This window comes from Lepidochelys kempii, chromosome 2, assembly GCF_965140265.1.
Source record: "Lepidochelys kempii isolate rLepKem1 chromosome 2, rLepKem1.hap2, whole genome shotgun sequence".
Classification (NCBI taxonomy): domain Eukaryota; kingdom Metazoa; phylum Chordata; order Testudines; family Cheloniidae; genus Lepidochelys; species Lepidochelys kempii.
The window spans coordinates 86556457-86572673 of record NC_133257.1 but is presented as its reverse complement, the minus strand read 5'-3'; the positions used below and the strand labels follow the sequence as shown (position 1 = coordinate 86572673).

The 16217-nt window shown below is 43.1% G+C and overlaps 1 protein-coding gene across 3 annotated transcripts; it reads left to right on the top strand.

Moving 5' to 3' along the window:
- The first annotated feature begins 6120 nt into the window (after nt 1-6120).
- Nucleotides 6121-15571, top strand: ZBTB14 (zinc finger and BTB domain containing 14). Of its 3 annotated transcripts, XM_073331498.1 has the most exons (4): nt 6681-7058; nt 9517-9599; nt 9729-9778; nt 10151-15571. In XM_073331498.1, exon 4 carries the CDS (start codon nt 10166-10168, stop codon nt 11492-11494), a length of 1329 nt encoding a protein of 442 aa, XP_073187599.1. In that variant the 5' UTR covers nt 6681-7058; nt 9517-9599; nt 9729-9778; nt 10151-10165; the 3' UTR covers nt 11495-15571. The 3 variants fall into 3 exon arrangements, with proteins under 3 accessions (XP_073187598.1, XP_073187599.1, XP_073187597.1); XM_073331497.1 differs by lacking the exons at nt 6681-7058; nt 9729-9778 and adding an exon at nt 6121-6435; XM_073331496.1 differs by lacking the exon at nt 9729-9778.
- The last annotated feature ends 646 nt before the right edge of the window (nt 15572-16217 follow it).

The window sequence follows — 16217 nt, the reverse complement described above, 5'->3', positions numbered from 1 at the left end:
CATTATGTGGTGCTGCTAAATTTAAGTAACCAAAAACCTTAGGTCCTGTTACGTTTAGGCACGTACTTGTTTTTATTCAGCCACATCACTAACAATCACACAGTGCTCTAGCATCACCACGTAGAAATCAACAAGTCTGTCTCTGTTTGCTCTGTCATGGGGTTGGGAGTGCATTCCAGACCAGTAAGAGCTTGTGTCACCTATCAAGCATTCTTACAGCTACAATACCCACCTGCGGAAGTGAAGAAACAGACTGATAGAGCCAGAAGAGTTCCCAGAAGTCACCTACTATAGGACAGGGCTAACAAAGAAAATAACAGAATGCCACTAGCCGTCACCTTCAGCCCCCAACTTAAACCCGTCCAACGCATTATCAAGGATCTACAACCTATCCTGAAGGATGACCCAACACTCTCACAAATCTTGGGAGACAGGCCAGTCCTTGCCTACAGACAGCCCCCCAACCTGAAGCAAATACTCACCAGCAACCACATACCACACAACATAACCACTAACCCAGGAACCTATCCTTGCAACAAAGCCCGTTGCCAACTGTGCCCACATATCTATTCAGGGGACACCATCACAGGGCCTAATAACATCAGCCACACTATCAGAGGCTCGTTCACCTGCACATCCACCAATGTGATATATGCCATCATGTGCCAGCAATGCCCCTCTGCCATGTACGTTGGTCAAACTGGACAGTCTCTACGTAAAAGAATAAATGGACACAAATCAGATGTCAAGAATTATAACATTCATAAACCAGTCGGAGAACACTTCAATCTCTCTGGTCACTCGATTTCTGATCTCAAAGTGACTCTCCTTCAACAAAAAAACTTTGAAAACAGACTCCAACGAGAGACTGCTGAATTGGAATTAATTTGCAAATTGGATACAATTAACTTAGGCTTGAATAGATACTGGGAATGGCTGATTCATTATAAAAAGTAACCTATTTCCCCCTGTTTATTATTTCCCCCCCAAACACACACACACACTGTTCCTCAGACATTCTTGTTAAACGCTGGATTTGTGCTGGAAATGGCCCACCTTGATTATCACACACCTTGTAAGGAGGGTGATCACTTTAGATAAGCTATTACCAACAGGAGAGTGGGTTTGGGGAGGGGGGGGAGAAAACCTGAATTTGTGCTGGAAATGGCCCACCTTGATTATCATACACATTGTAAGGAGAGTGATCACTTTAGATAAGCTATTACCAGCAGGAGAGTGGGGTGGGGGGAGGGAAAACCTTTTGTACTGATAAACACCCATTTTTTCACAGTTTGTGTGTATAAAAACATCTTCTGTATTTTCCACAGTATGCATCCGATGAAGTGAGCTGTAGCTCACGAAAGCTTATGCTCGAATAAATTGGTTAGTCTCTAAGGTGCCACAAGTACTCCTTTTCTTTTTGTCACCTACTTTGTAACCCTGAGTAGCTCACACTGCAGAGAGCTACAGTAGCAAAGCATTGTGAGGCACCCAAGGTTGCTACTGTAGCTCTCTGCCTGGGATGCTAACAGTCAGCAACAAACATGCAGGTCACATCCTGAGAGTCTGTGTGCTATGCAGTCAGCCTTGGTTCAGCAACTCTGATTCCAGCAAACTGTCTATTGATGGATGCCAAAGACAGCTTCTGTCTTTGCTTATATCTTCTAAAGTTCAATGACTTTGTTCCAAGAGGCAGGATGACCTCATGCTTTTTTCCCCTTTCTATGAATTTCCCACCCCTCCTGTATGTAAATAGGGCTTCTGTTGTTTCACCATATTTAATTTACCTGGGAGACAGGTAAATAGCTTCCTTCTCTCCTGTCTGAGAGGGAACTTGTTTCTCTCTGTTTGGTGACAGACTTGAAAACACATCATTATTAAGTATCTATATTTCCTTATATAATATTAATACATACATTTCACAATGATATTAATCATTAGTGTGACATTAGTTTTCAGAAAAGACCTCACTCTATACACTTTTATAATACAGCAATATTATACAGAATCAGTTGATTCTATTGTTTATCATTTGAGGTTCAGCACCCTGTCTTTATAGACCAGTAAACCTTTGAAATGTAGTCTTTGGAAAGTAAAACCCAGATCAAGATCTCTCTCCTGCTGGGTGTAGATGCCAGGCTGTCCCACACCCCCCTTGTTAGCTTTGCTTACCTAATATGTAAAAATGGACCTTGATTGTCTTTGCCTCATGAGCTGGTCAGAGAAGCAAACACATTCCTTTGTCTAGGGCAGACCTAACTTCACCTCAGTTCACTAACTTCCCGACATGCCTGGTTTAAATACACTTTGATCATTTTTCAGCAGAAATCCATAACTTTTAATACACACCATGCACATATATCCCGCAAGGATATTAACGAACAATGAATTATTAGTTTTCAAATGATACCTCACAATAAACATTTTGTACAGATTATTATGACAGTGTGTAGGGTATGAGTATGAGGTGCTCAGGGTCACACCCACATCATTGCCAACTTTTGTATCACATTGTGCAGTCAGAATTTTGTGTATAAGAAAACATTAAGCTTAAGGTTTTATATTAACAATGAACCATACTTTATCTTTCATTCCTCAAACACACAAATGGTACATCTACACAGCAAAAAGCGCAACAAAAACCACAGGAACTAGTCCCAGAGCCTGTGTCAACTAACATGGGCTTGAATTGTAGGGTAAAACTAACAGTGCAGACATTTGGGCTTGGGCTGGCTCAGAGATCTGGTGAGGAAGGGGTCTCCAAGTACCAGCTCTGTCTGGAATGTTTACCCTGCTATTTTTAGCCACATAGTGTGAACCTGAGTCAGCTGACACAGGCTCTGTGGGGTTGTTTTTTCTTCTTCTTTTTGCTGTGTAGATGTACCCACAGTTTCTGCAAACTATTCTGAGTAGTATGCATATATTTCCTGTATTAAGTAGAACTACAAGAGTTACCGCTAGAGGGACATTCAAACACACGTTCAACAGCCCTATAACACAAAGGTGAAGAAAAAACAAATTGCAACACCTGCTGTGTCACTGAGACGTTCTTTAAAGGACTCTCATTATTTGTATTGCAGTAGTAATATCCAGGAGCCTACAATGGACAGGTCCCCATTATTCAATCCACTTTACAAACCCATCAAAGCTTGCTCCTGCAGTAAAGCATTTAAAATATAAATATAAAACAAAATAACAGGTGGATATAGCAGCTGGAAGGAGCACTAAGAAACAGTGAGACAATATGGGTCAGCAAAATAAGCAGTGGTTTCAGTATACCAACTGCTTATCTGTTGTCAAGGTTGTTCTAGGTATGATAGTATAAGCAGAGTCAGGATGAGCTCCACTCTGACATCTGGTGGTGAGGTATGGCAAGTTGTGGAAAAGAACTTCAGGGGCTGATCTCATTTGCACAGGCACACCCACCCCGCCTAGAATGACGCCATAGCTGCCCAAGCGGTCACTTTGGCTGCTGTGGGATCCTCAGTGTCTCTGTTATTGGGGCAGGAAGAATAAACTGTTATTACCCTGATTATGGGAATCAAAGACAGTGGAACTGTCCTTGGCCTTTTGTTATGATGGAGGGACTCGCCATCAACGAACTAGCACTCACTAGGCAAGGGACATGGGTTCCAAAACTCTGTGAATTTGAGAAAGGCTGGGAATAGGTATTAATACTTGGTGGTATGGGCCCCCTGGTGAGGGTATTAAATGCTAATTGCACTTCCTCCTCTCTCCACTGTAGAATATCAGAACTAATTTTGATTCCATTAGGAGTCTAATTACAGGCTGCTGAGCTGAATTCACTTTGGACTAATGGCGCACCAGCACTGAGGCTCCCATACCACAAGCTGAAATCACAAAAGAGCCAAACTTAAGAAGAACTGAAATCACTGAGTGTTAAGTAGTGGGGGAGCCTGCAGATTTATGGTGGAGCAGTTTGTGGAGCAGAGCAGTTTGTTGGATGCCTAGAGCAGCTCATGGGGCAGCTGGCAGAGTGGAGCCCCCTGGAGAGGTGGGGCCATCAGCTTTGGCTCATGTAAGGTGCCCCTTAACACGCCCACCCCCCCCAATCTCCACCCAGGTTGGGAAGTAAACCTGCAGATAAACTTTCAAACTCTGGGGCTGCTCCTGACCAGGGACAGAGACTTTTGGGTCATTGGACTTTTGGGACTTTGGGTGATTTGGGGTTGCTGGACTCAAGAACCAAAAGGAAAGGACATGCCCCAATTTACTTGGAGTGGGTTTTTTGCTCATGGGTTGTGTTATGAATCCTGTTAGTGTGTTTCCCCAACAAAATACCACATTGTTTCTGTTATTAAAAGGCTTTTTGCTACACTCAGACTATGTGCTTGCAAGAGGGGAAGTATTGCCTCTTGGAGGTGCCCAGCCGGGGCGGTATATATTTGTCCCAGGTCACTAGGTGGGGGCTCGAGCCAGTTTTGCATTGTGTTATTGGAATGGAACCCCTAGATACTGAACCGGGCCCTTGTTGCTGCCAACTCTGACAGGCAGAAGGGTTACAACAGCAAAGTAGTTTTAAGGGGGAATTTGAAGGAAGAAAACGAGATGTCTTTGTAGATGTTTATGAGATGCTCCCTTCATGCATGAGAAAACTCAGAATTTGTGTTTTCCAGAAAATCAGCTCATAACAGTATTATTTTAGTGTAATCAAAGTACTACTTCTTGGCTATAACCTACCCATATTACTGTCAAATCTTAAGGTTGGCAACCGTCAATATCCAGTGGCACAATAAGGAGTTATTTCTATTGTATCTGCAACTGACAGACAAGTGATACAGAACCTGCCTTTAACAGTTAAAATATGTGGCTCCAGTAGAAAGAAAATGAACAGAAATATATATATCATTACATAAAAATATCATGGAGAATTGAGACACCAGGATAAGGGCCAGCAATTATGAAGGTTGTGAATTAAGTCACTTTATTTCTCCAACAGTTTTGAGCTGATTTTTCTAGTAAGTTTTTATTACAATATTCTCTGGCATTCTTTGTCAAAAACGGTTCCTGAGTCAGTGGATATGTAGCCATCAAGATGCTGCATTAATCTTTTCCAAATCAACTTCTGCATTTCGTGCTAGTCTAAAAGCTTTAGACAGTATTTTGTAACATTTTAAATTTATATTTACCTGCAAATTATTTCACTGAACACCTTGCCATCTGGCTGGCAGTTTAAGAACTCATTTTTCATTTGGAAATAGAAGAGAACACAAGACTGATCACGAAATAATGTTTTCCCCTGCTGTTTAGTGGGCATATTATTCTTGCACAAATTGAAACCCTAGCAGAGGTGCTGGCCCTAGGCGTGCTGGCTTGAAGTGGTTTCCATCATATACAGGATTGGCTCAGTGACTCTCAGCACCCCCCTCTATACAGATTGTTCCAGCGCCCCACATGTGTGAAGCAATTGGAAGTGATGTTCTCAGGGGTGATGTGGTTCCTTAGCCAGGGCCCTTGCTCTGCTGCGGCTGAGGGATGGGTGATCCGGCAGCTGTTGTACTGAGACAAATATATCCACATGGCCACTGCTCATGCGCCTCTTCTAGGCGGGCGGGAGCTGGTCCGGTTTTGCCCTTGTCGCCGCCGCCGCACCACGGCAAAGGGGCGCTTTGCTGGCGATCAGCCTCCGCTGCGAGTTCTGTTACGGCTCCGCAGGTGTCCTTCACCCCCCGCCCCGGGGCGGCTCCCCCGCTGCCGTCAGGCCCGGCCGGAGGAATCTGGGCCCGCCGCTCCCCCGCACACCGCTGTCACAGGCGCTGGGGGGCCCCGCGACAACTGCCCCCGTTGGCGGTCGCACACGACGCTCAACCTCCTCCGCCAGCCGGGCCCGCGGCGAGGGGCATCGCCTCAGCCCGGCGCTGCGGAGAGGGGCGAGGGGCGGCCCCGCGGCAACCGCCGCCCCGCATCCCCAGTGGCTCGAGCAGGGCGCCGGGGCTCCCTCCCCGGCTGGCCTGGACCAGGGCGCCCCGCCCGGGTCGCTGCCGCGCTGGGGGCCGGCTGCGCGAGGCGGGCAGGCGCTAGGCTCGCGCACGCAAGGGCGGCTGGGCGGGTTCCCGAGAAAACGGCTCCTTCTTTTGGCGCCCGCATGGGGATGACGTCACCGCCTCGCGGCCGCGCGAGCCTCCCGGCGCGCGAGCACCCCCCCACCCCTCGCCTCCGGCAGCGCGGCCCGCGGGGGAAGGGGGACCCGCCCGCGAGAATGAGCGAGTCCCCCTGCCCCCACTCGGCAGGCGCGCCCCGCCCGCACCGCGCATGCACGTACCCCCGGCGCGCGCGCGCACTGGATGCTCGTGCAGGAGACGGCGGCGACGGCCGGAGAGACGCGCGCAGACCCCCCCCCCCCCAACCCCCCGATCCCACCGGCAGCAGCGTCCCCGCGAACTGCGGCACTGAGCGCGGCGGCGGCGGCAGCAGGTAAGCGCGGCTCCCCAGCACACACACGGCGGGGCCGCTGCGCGCGCTCTCGCCGCTGAGGCTGCTGCCCGTCAGCCCGGCCGGCTCGCGCCGGGGACACGGAGCCACCACAGACGCGCCCGCCGCAGCAGCCGCCGCGCGCCGCTGCCTCCCCCTCCCCCCTTCCTGACGCGCGCGAGGAGACGCCGCCGCCGCCGCGCGCCAGCCCTGAGCCCCCACCGCAACAAAGGGGAGCGGGGCCGCCGCCTGCGCGCCCCGGCCCGGCCCCGCGAGGCAGCCGCCGCCGCTCTGCGGGCGGGCGCTGCGCGGGCACCGGGCGGGGGGATCCCGCCTCCGCCTGTCCCCGGCGCCGCCCCGAGAGGCGGCGCGGACGGGCCCGGGCTGGCGCTGCGAGGCTCGCTCTGGAGAAGGAGCCGGGCTCCAGCTCCGAACAACCCGCAGCGAGGAGCAGCGCCCGCCTGGCGCCGCGCACCGCCATGGCCCGCGCGCCTGGACTCGTGCTGCGGCCCCGGGGACGCTCGCACAGCTGGCTCCGGGTGCACGCACTGGGCCAGGGCCACCCTTGCTCGGCCCCTGGCTCGCGTGTTCGCTGCAATTAGGTGCGCGCCGCTGCCTAAACCCAGGTGATTTGAGGTGCAAAAAACACCACGTGGCTTCCTGCAGCTTTGTTGTTGTTTTACGTTAGGCTCCGTGGCCGTCGGGACGCCTTAGCGCTGGGTGCTGTGTGTACACCACAGAACAAAAATACGGGGAACTGTTTAAAAAGGGGGAAACAAAACATAATTTTACTTGCCTGTTTAAAAAAAAGTGGCCCTTCTTTCAGTGGAATTTTACACAGTTGCCTTACACTGCACACTAGCTCTATAGTAGGCAGCACAGTGCATGCTGTAAGATTACAAGGATTGAAAGAAGCTAGCAAATTTTCTATTTTCAGTTTGTATACACCTGTGCATTTATACAGATTAAATTTTCCAAGTCCAAAAGGGACCGTTTTAATTATCTAGTTTGATCTCCAGTATAATACAGGCTAGAGAACTTCCCCCAAAATAATTCTTAGAGTGTGAATTTCTGTTGCTTCAACTTCCAGTCGCTGGCTCAGGTGATACCTTTCTCTGCTAGATTGAAAAGCCCCCTCAGTGTTTGTTCCCTGGGTAGGTACTGGGTAGGAGATTTGATCATGTGTTATGTATACACTATTTCAGTTTCCCCATAACAATCTGTTGGGTTGAAAAGATGCTTATCAGTGAGACAACAGAAAAACTCTTAAATTTTAAATCAATGTTTTGTTTATACAAAAAAGCAAAAGGACATGCTATTGACCATTAACAACCACTCTTTACAATTTGTAAAAAAGTTAGTCCCTAGTCCCATAGTTTTTAAAGTTGTTCTTGTTTTCTTTTATACATTGAAACTGTTCTGTACACCTCTCATACCTGATTATTTTAGAATGTCATTAATTGGGGGGGAATTCTGATCCATAAAAGGACTTAGGCGCCTGAGGCCAACATTGAGGTGCCACTGAGAGCCTCAGAAATGCCACTTAGCTGCCACCTAACTCTCTGTACGTGCCTAATCTCCCTAGTCATCTAAATATATATTGTTCAAGTCCCATGGGTGCCTAAGTTTCTGCCAGTGAACATGCCTCAGTCTAGGCTCTCTGGAGACCATCTCATGCCTAAACCTGCAGGTCCCAATCCAGTAGGAGTAGATGTTGTCAAAGCATGCTTAACCCCACACAAAACAGCTAGAGGAGGTGGAGCCGGTGCCACTGTCCCCATTATAATTTTAGTCCAGAGGTTTGGCACCTAACTCTCCTCATGAATCCTCAGGCAAACAGTATGGTGTTTGTTTGTTTTTTAATATGGTTAAATGTAAATGTATACATTTAGAAACAACGAATGTAGGTCATACTTTCAGGATGGGGGACTTTTTCCTGGGAAGCAGTGACTCTGAAAAAGATTTGGGGATCATGGTGGATAATGAGATGAACATGAGCTCCCAGTGTGATGCTGTGGCCAAAAGGAGGGCTATTGCGATCCTCGGATGTATAAACGGGAACCCTGAGTAGGCAGAGAGAGGTTATTTTACCTCTGTATTTGACACTGGTGCGATTGCTGCTGGTGTCCACGATTCAAGAAGGATGTTGATAAATTGGAAAGGGTTCACAGAAGAGCCACGAGAATTATTAAAGGATTAGAAAACGTGCTTTCTAGTGATAGGAGCTTAATCTATTCAGTTTAACAAAGAGAAGGTTAAGGGGTGACTTGATTACGGTCTGTAAACCAGAGGTGCTGGAGTGGGTGCCAGCACTCCCGGCTTAAAGTGGTTTCCATCATATACAGGGTTTAAAGTTTTGTTCAGTGGCTTTCAGCACCCCCACTATAAAAATTATTCCAACGCTACTGTATGTAAAAACCTACATTGTGGACAAATATATAATAAATCTATTCAATCTAACAGAAAAGGGTACAGCACAATCCAATGGCTGGAAGTTGAAGCTAGAGAAATTAAGACTGGAAATGAGGTGTAAATTTTTGACAGTGAGGGTAATTAACCATAAGAACAATGTAGCAAGGGTTGTGGTGGATTCTCCATCACTGGTAATTTTTAAATCAAGATTAGATGTTTTCCTAAAAGGTACACTCTAGGAATTATTTTGGGGACATTTTATGGCCTATGTTATACTTGAGGTCAGACTAGATGATCACAATGATTCCTTCTGGCTTTGGAATCTTTGAATTGTATGGGGAGCCTAGACCTCTAACTTGTGGCTGTGGATTCCATTGTGCCTTTAGCACACAATTCTGCAGCTGTGGTGTACTTGTATAGCTATTTCCTAATCACCTATACAATTCATAGATCAAATACTGTTTGCTATAAAATCAGTCAAAACTTCATTTCATTTGCATTTTACTTTAACAAAACATGTTATATAGTTTTTAACTTCTTGAAAATGTGAGAATAGACTCTTAATTTCCTGAATAACTTGTAATATTGCTGAAAATGTTCTTTAATTTGAGAAACAGATTAAGACAGTGTATAATTCTCTGTTCTTATCTTCCCCAATGTTCTTTTTTTCAGTTTCAAAGTGAGCATAATAAGGATTAATCTTCTGTCAAAAGTTTAGTGATCGATTATTAAGAAAATTTCCTGCATTGTTCATGGTATGGCTTAACCTTTTATATTTTGTATTTAGTTTTGGTCACAATGGTAAATGGTTATTTTATGTACATTTCTAGAGCTTACATGTTTTAAATGTGTAAATACTTATTGACATTTCTTTTTGTTATAAGAAATACTAGTGTTGCAGCAGTTTCAGGAATTTACTTCACAAAGTTTCTAAGTAAGTCAAATTGAAATGCAAATTTTAATATACTAGTTAGAATTACAAAAGCAGATTTAATGTAAATATGTGAGTAAATTTATATTTCCTTCAAAATAAAATTGGTCATTGAAAAAAATAGCATTTTTTCTTCAAAGTATGTACATGGTACTAGGTGAAAAACCTTTGCATATGTAATAGTTTTAAATGAGATTTAACATTAATCTTTTTTACAGTCTGGAGGACATGTTCTGATCAAATTAAGCTAAAGTTTTCATTTGATAATTCTTATTTTTGATTTTGTAGATGACACTTAGAATCATGTCTTATGATTTAGTGTTTTAGAGTAACTTGTAAAAAGTCAAGACTTTCTCTCTCTCTCTCTCTCTCCAGGAGTTTTTCATCAGTATGTCTGAAAGCATTAAATATAATGATGATGATCACAAAACTGTGTTTCTGAAAACATTAAATGAACAACGTCTGGAAGGAGAATTCTGTGACATAGCTATTGTGGTAGAAGATGTGAAATTCAGAGCGCACCGGTGTGTGCTTGCTGCATGCAGTACCTACTTCAAAAAGCTTTTCAAGAAATTGGAGGTTGATAGCTCATCAGTAATAGAGATAGATTTCCTTCGTTCTGATATATTTGAAGAGGTTCTAAATTATATGTATACTGCAAAGATTTCAGTTAAGAAGGAAGATGTAAATTTGATGATGTCATCAGGTCAGATTCTTGGTATTAGGTTTTTGGATAAACTCTGTTCTCAGAAACGTGATGTATCTAGCCCCGAAGAAAATGCCCAATCCAAGAGTAAGTATTGTCTGAAAATAAATCGATCTATAGGAGAATCTAATGATAACCAAGATGATGAGGTTGAGGAAATTGGAGATCATGATGATAGCCCATCAGATGTGACAGTAGAAGGAACTCCTCCAAGTCAGGAAGATGGGAAATCCCCTACTAATACACTAAGAGTTCAAGAAGCAATTCTGAAAGAGTTGGGGAGTGAAGAGGTTCGAAAAGTAAACTGCTATGGTCAAGAAGTGGAGCCCATGGAAACAACTGAATCAAAAGACTTAGGATCTCAAACCCCTCAAGCTCTAACATTTAATGATGGCATAAGTGAAGTGAAAGATGAACAGACCCCAGGATGGACAACAGCAGCTGCTGACATGAAGTTTGAGTATTTGCTTTATGGTCACAGGGAACAGATTGCATGTCAAGCGTGTGGTAAGACATTTACTGATGAAGCACGATTGAGAAAACATGAAAAGCTTCATACTGCTGATAGACCATTTGTTTGTGAAATGTGCACTAAAGGGTTTACCACACAGGCTCACTTGAAAGAGCACCTGAAAATCCATACAGGTTACAAGCCTTATAGCTGTGAGGTTTGCGGAAAGTCTTTTATTCGAGCTCCAGATCTGAAAAAGCATGAAAGAGTCCATAGTAATGAAAGGCCATTTGCATGCCATATGTGTGATAAAGCTTTCAAGCACAAGTCCCATCTAAAAGATCATGAAAGACGACACCGAGGGGAAAAACCTTTTGTCTGCAGCTCTTGCACTAAAGCATTTGCTAAAGCATCTGATCTAAAAAGGCATGAGAACAATATGCACAGTGAAAGGAAACAAATTACTACAGCCAATGCCATCCAGAGTGAAACAGAACAGTTACAGGCAGCAGCCATGGCAGCTGAAGCAGAGCAGCAACTTGAAACTATAGCTTGTAGTTAAAAACAAAAGCAGAAAACTTTATCCAAAAAGTAATTTAAGAAATTAAATTGAACAAAAATTAAATGTTGAAACATGTTTAGACTGATCATTACCTTTTCAGATAAAATATTTTTAGAGGGATTGAACACTGCATAGGAGCATATAGCAGTGCTTGGTTAGGTATTTTAAAATACTTCAAAAATATGTATTCTTAGAGTATAAAAATAATTTTGTTATTAGCACTAACATGTTTTAATTTCAGAAAATGACTGAGCCCTTTATAAACAAAATGAGGAAATCTCTATTTGATGTTTTAGTACAACCTCTGCATACTTGTCCTTTGTACACATTAGTACCAATGAGGTAAATTATGTCTAACAAAACTGAAATTTGTAGAAAAAGTTATAAGTGTGGGAACAATTTTTTTTTTTTTTTTTAAGATTTTTGGGTGTAGTTTCATAAGGACCATATAGTACACCTAGAACCCACAAAAATTCATCTGCTGGAATCCTGACATTTTTATTTCCTCCTTTTTCCTCATTCACTGTACTTATTAGCTATTAGTGCAGTAGGTTGGCTATTTTGGGTAGTTGGTCAAGCGGAGTTATCCTGCTTCTTTGTCCACCCCCTTAAATTCCTCTCTTTAATCTGGCTGGTGAGTTGGTGCATACAATACTTGCTCTTCTAAAGGTTAGACTTTTCACATTCATAATAGTCTAGATATGTCCCCTGGATCAACAAATGGAGAGGACACAGCACTCATCTACCCTTTCTGTGTTGAAAGGAGTGGGGCTTAGTTGCCTCCACGTACCCTTCAGAGGCCTTTTCGTGCACTGTACGGGGGATGGAATGGAGGTGGGAGGGGGAACAAGTGGGCAGAATGTGTAGAGAGATATATTGTTCCAAATCTGGCCCCGTGAAAATTAATCAAAGATAATACAATCTGAGACTGTACTGTCTTTGTCATGTAGCTTCCCCCTCACTCTCCCCAGGACAGCTGAGGCAAAGGGATGCATAGGTGCAGACTCTGTGGGTGCTCTGGGGCTGGAGCACCCACAGGAAAAAATGGTGGGTGCTGAGCACACACCAGCAGCCCCCTGCCAGCGGGCCCCACTGATCAGTGCCTCCGCTTCCCTCCCAGCGCCTGCTGCAGATCAGCTGTTTCACAGCATCAGGAGGCGTTGGGGGTGAGCGGGGAGGAGCAAAGGTGCAGCGCTCTTCGGGGAGGGGGAAGAACTGGGCAGGGAAGAGACAGGGTGGGAAGAAGCAGGACGGGGGTGGGATGGTGGCAGGGCCTGGGCAGAGCCAGGGGTCGAGAACTCCTGGGCAGGTTAGAAACTTGGCACCTCTATGAAGGAATGTCTCTAGAAATACACCTCAGTGGAACTAGCTGTGCTGTTAAGGGGAGGGATTTGGTACCAGGAACCCCGCAGTTCGCTGCCTGCAACTTTAAAGGTAGGTTCCATGGCCTTTTAGGGGGCACCTCCCAGTAGGATTGTGTGTAGAAAGATCTCCATAGGGGAATCTGTGTGAAAATGTTTATCCTCTGAGAAATCTCCCATGGGAAGGGATTATCTTGGCCAGCGTTTCCAACTATCATTGCCTCAGAATCTGTGAAATCTATTTTTGAAATCATTCAGGCAAGGTTTTATTTTCCTTTGTTTGTTTTAGTTTGGGGTGGGAGGGGTGGGAAGGGGTTGTTAATTGTTCCTTAATTTACCACAATCTCAAGAAAACTTTTAAAGTACTACAGACTGAGCTGTCTCCTGTATATGGAAATAGGGAGTTACAACTTCACAGTATTAATTATTAAAATGATCCTAAGGAACATGAACACTTCTTTATTTTAAGTGTAAATAATTATTATCAATGTTATATTTCAACTATAAATGGGCAAAAATGCACTCTTTTGCACATCAGGTTGGAATAAATTGGTCACTTAAGAGACCCACGACATATAAAAGTTGTCAGACAAGTATTTATAAACTATAGTGTGGTAAATCACCTCTTGCATTTCTAAATAGAAATTGAAAATAACATTTTTGTAACTGATCATTTTTGTTACAACTTCATTGTGTATCTTTCATGTAATCAGCAGTTTTAGCAATTATATTAAAATACCAACAACAGTTTGAACATTGTTCTGTAAATAAAACATGAATTGAATATTTTAGAATATGTAAATTTTGGACTTTGTCCGATATATTTTTTTAAATGTTTCTTTGTTTTACATTTAGCGCTTTTAGTTTGTAAATCAACTATCCATTTTATATTTTTGCAACGTCAAATAATAAGTACTCATTTCATTTTATAGCGTCCCACAAAGGAAGGAACTAAATTAGTAGTGTAAACGTATTTTGGGGTTTGTTGTATATAAGCATAGATAAAGGTGGTAGATTCAGAATGTGAGCTGCACCTTTCTTCCCTAGTGGTTGCAAAGTTTTAATCTTGTTTGTTTCTTAAAACACAGTTCACCACATATTAAATGCCATAAAATAATTAACTAATGCATACACCATTAAGGAATGAGGAACAGATTTGTTTCAATTTTCAATAATTTAATAGCTATAGTGAGATAAAAATGTTTTAAACTTTATTTTCAGTCTTTTTTTAAAATAGCTGCAATATTTCCCCCCGTATATTCTTTGTTTCGGTATAATTTCAAAATATGATAAGGTATTGCAGTGGAAAAAATAACAATAAAACATACTGTAATAATTACAATTTACATAGGACAAAACCTTTTTGTTCCCAATGATTTGCACAGCTGCATAAGTACATAATTTGGGGTTCAATCCTGCAGTCCCTCAGTCACAGCCGTATATCTGTTGAAAGCAATGGGACTACTGCTAGGACTGCAGAATTGGATACTAGGCTTTCTGCTAAATTTTAGTTACCTACACTCCACAATTTCTAGAATCACTATTTATTCCAGAGAGGAGTAGTGATGAGGTTCTTCAGGGAAGCTAGTATTTAGAAACAGATTTTGTTTCAAGAGCTTTGCTGGATTGGGATCTCAGTGCACAAATTCACTTACACTTTTCTTTATACAAGTAATTTACCCATGCTTGATTTCCTTTAGGATGTTGGGAGATAAAATTGTAGTCTCTTACCACAACAAAAAACCTGTGCATGTTCTTCAAACTTGATAACTTGGCAAAATCAAAGCAAAGCTATTACCTCACCCACCTTGTCTCTGTAATATCCTGGGCACCAACACGGCTACAACAACAGCATGTACTAGAACACTGAGGCATTTATCTTCCCTGAGGACTATTTTCTCTGCCAAATGTCAGCTTTCTGTCCCCAACACTTTCTGTTTTATACCTGTTCAAATACATAGAAGGGTGGTTCTTTTTCTTGGGAATTGTATACGTTCTCCTCTCCTTTCTAAACAACATCTGAACAACTTCTGCTCACTTTCCAAAATATTTCAATCTCAGACAATGACTAGGCTTGGAAAATTGCTGCCCAAAACTGAAAATTCTAGAAGGAGTCTTAGAATGGAAATGTATAGGTGATGTTAGCTATAAGATGTAGTTAATACTCCAAATTAAATTAAAAGTTTGTATACTTACTCATTTCCAAAGACAGCTGGCACTGTGTCAGATTCACAGAGTGAATCCTGGTTCCACTGAAGTAAGACTTTTGCCATTGACTTCAGTGGGACCAGGATTTCAGTCAATATATGCAACAAGTTGTACAAAAAAAATGGTATAATGTACAAAAAATAGGACTGTCAAGCGATTGACAAAATGTATTGCGATTAATCATGCGATTACAAAAATTAATCGTGATTAATCGTACAATTAGTTGTGCTGTTAATAATAGAATACTATTTATTTAAATATTGTGGGTGTTTTTACATTTTCAAATATACTGATTACAATTACAACACAATACAAAATGTACAGTGCTCACTTTATATTTATTTTTATTACAAATATTTGCACTGTAAAAAACAAAAGAAATTGTATTTTTCAATTCACCCATTATAAGTACTATAGTGCAATCTCTTTATCATGAAAGTTGAAGTTACAAATGTCGAATTATGTACAAAAAAACCTGCATTCAAAAATAAAACAATGTAAAACTTTAGAGCCTACATGTCCACTCAGTCCTACTTCTTGGTCAGCCAATCGCTCAGACAAACAAGTTTGTTTACCTTTGCAGGAGATAATGCTGCCCCCTTCCTGTTTACAATGTCACCTGAAAGTGAGAACTGGCATTCACATGGCACTGTCATAGCTGGCGTTGCAAGATATTTACATGCCAGATGCACTGAAGATTCATGTCCCTTCATGCTTCAACCACCATTCCGGAGGGCTTGCGTCCATGCTGATGATGGGTTCTGCTCGATAATGATTCAAAACAGTGCGTACCGACACGTGTTCATTTTCATCATCTGAGTCATATGCCACCAACAAAAAATTGATTTTCTTTTTTATGGTTCGGGTTCTGTAGTTTCCACATTGGAGTGTTGCTCTTTTAAGACATCTGAAAGCATGCTCCACATCCCATCCCTCTCAGATTTTGGAAGGCACTTCAGATTCTTAAACCTTGGTTTGAGTGCTGTATCTATCCTTAGAAATCTCACATTGTTATCTTCTTTGTGTTTTGCCAGATCTGCAGTGAGAGTGTTCTTAAAATGAACTGCACGTGCTGGGTCGTCATTAGACCGTGCTACCTCTGGACAGGACAAGTTGTATTGAAAAACTGGTTAGCTGGTTGTGGGTAACCTTAG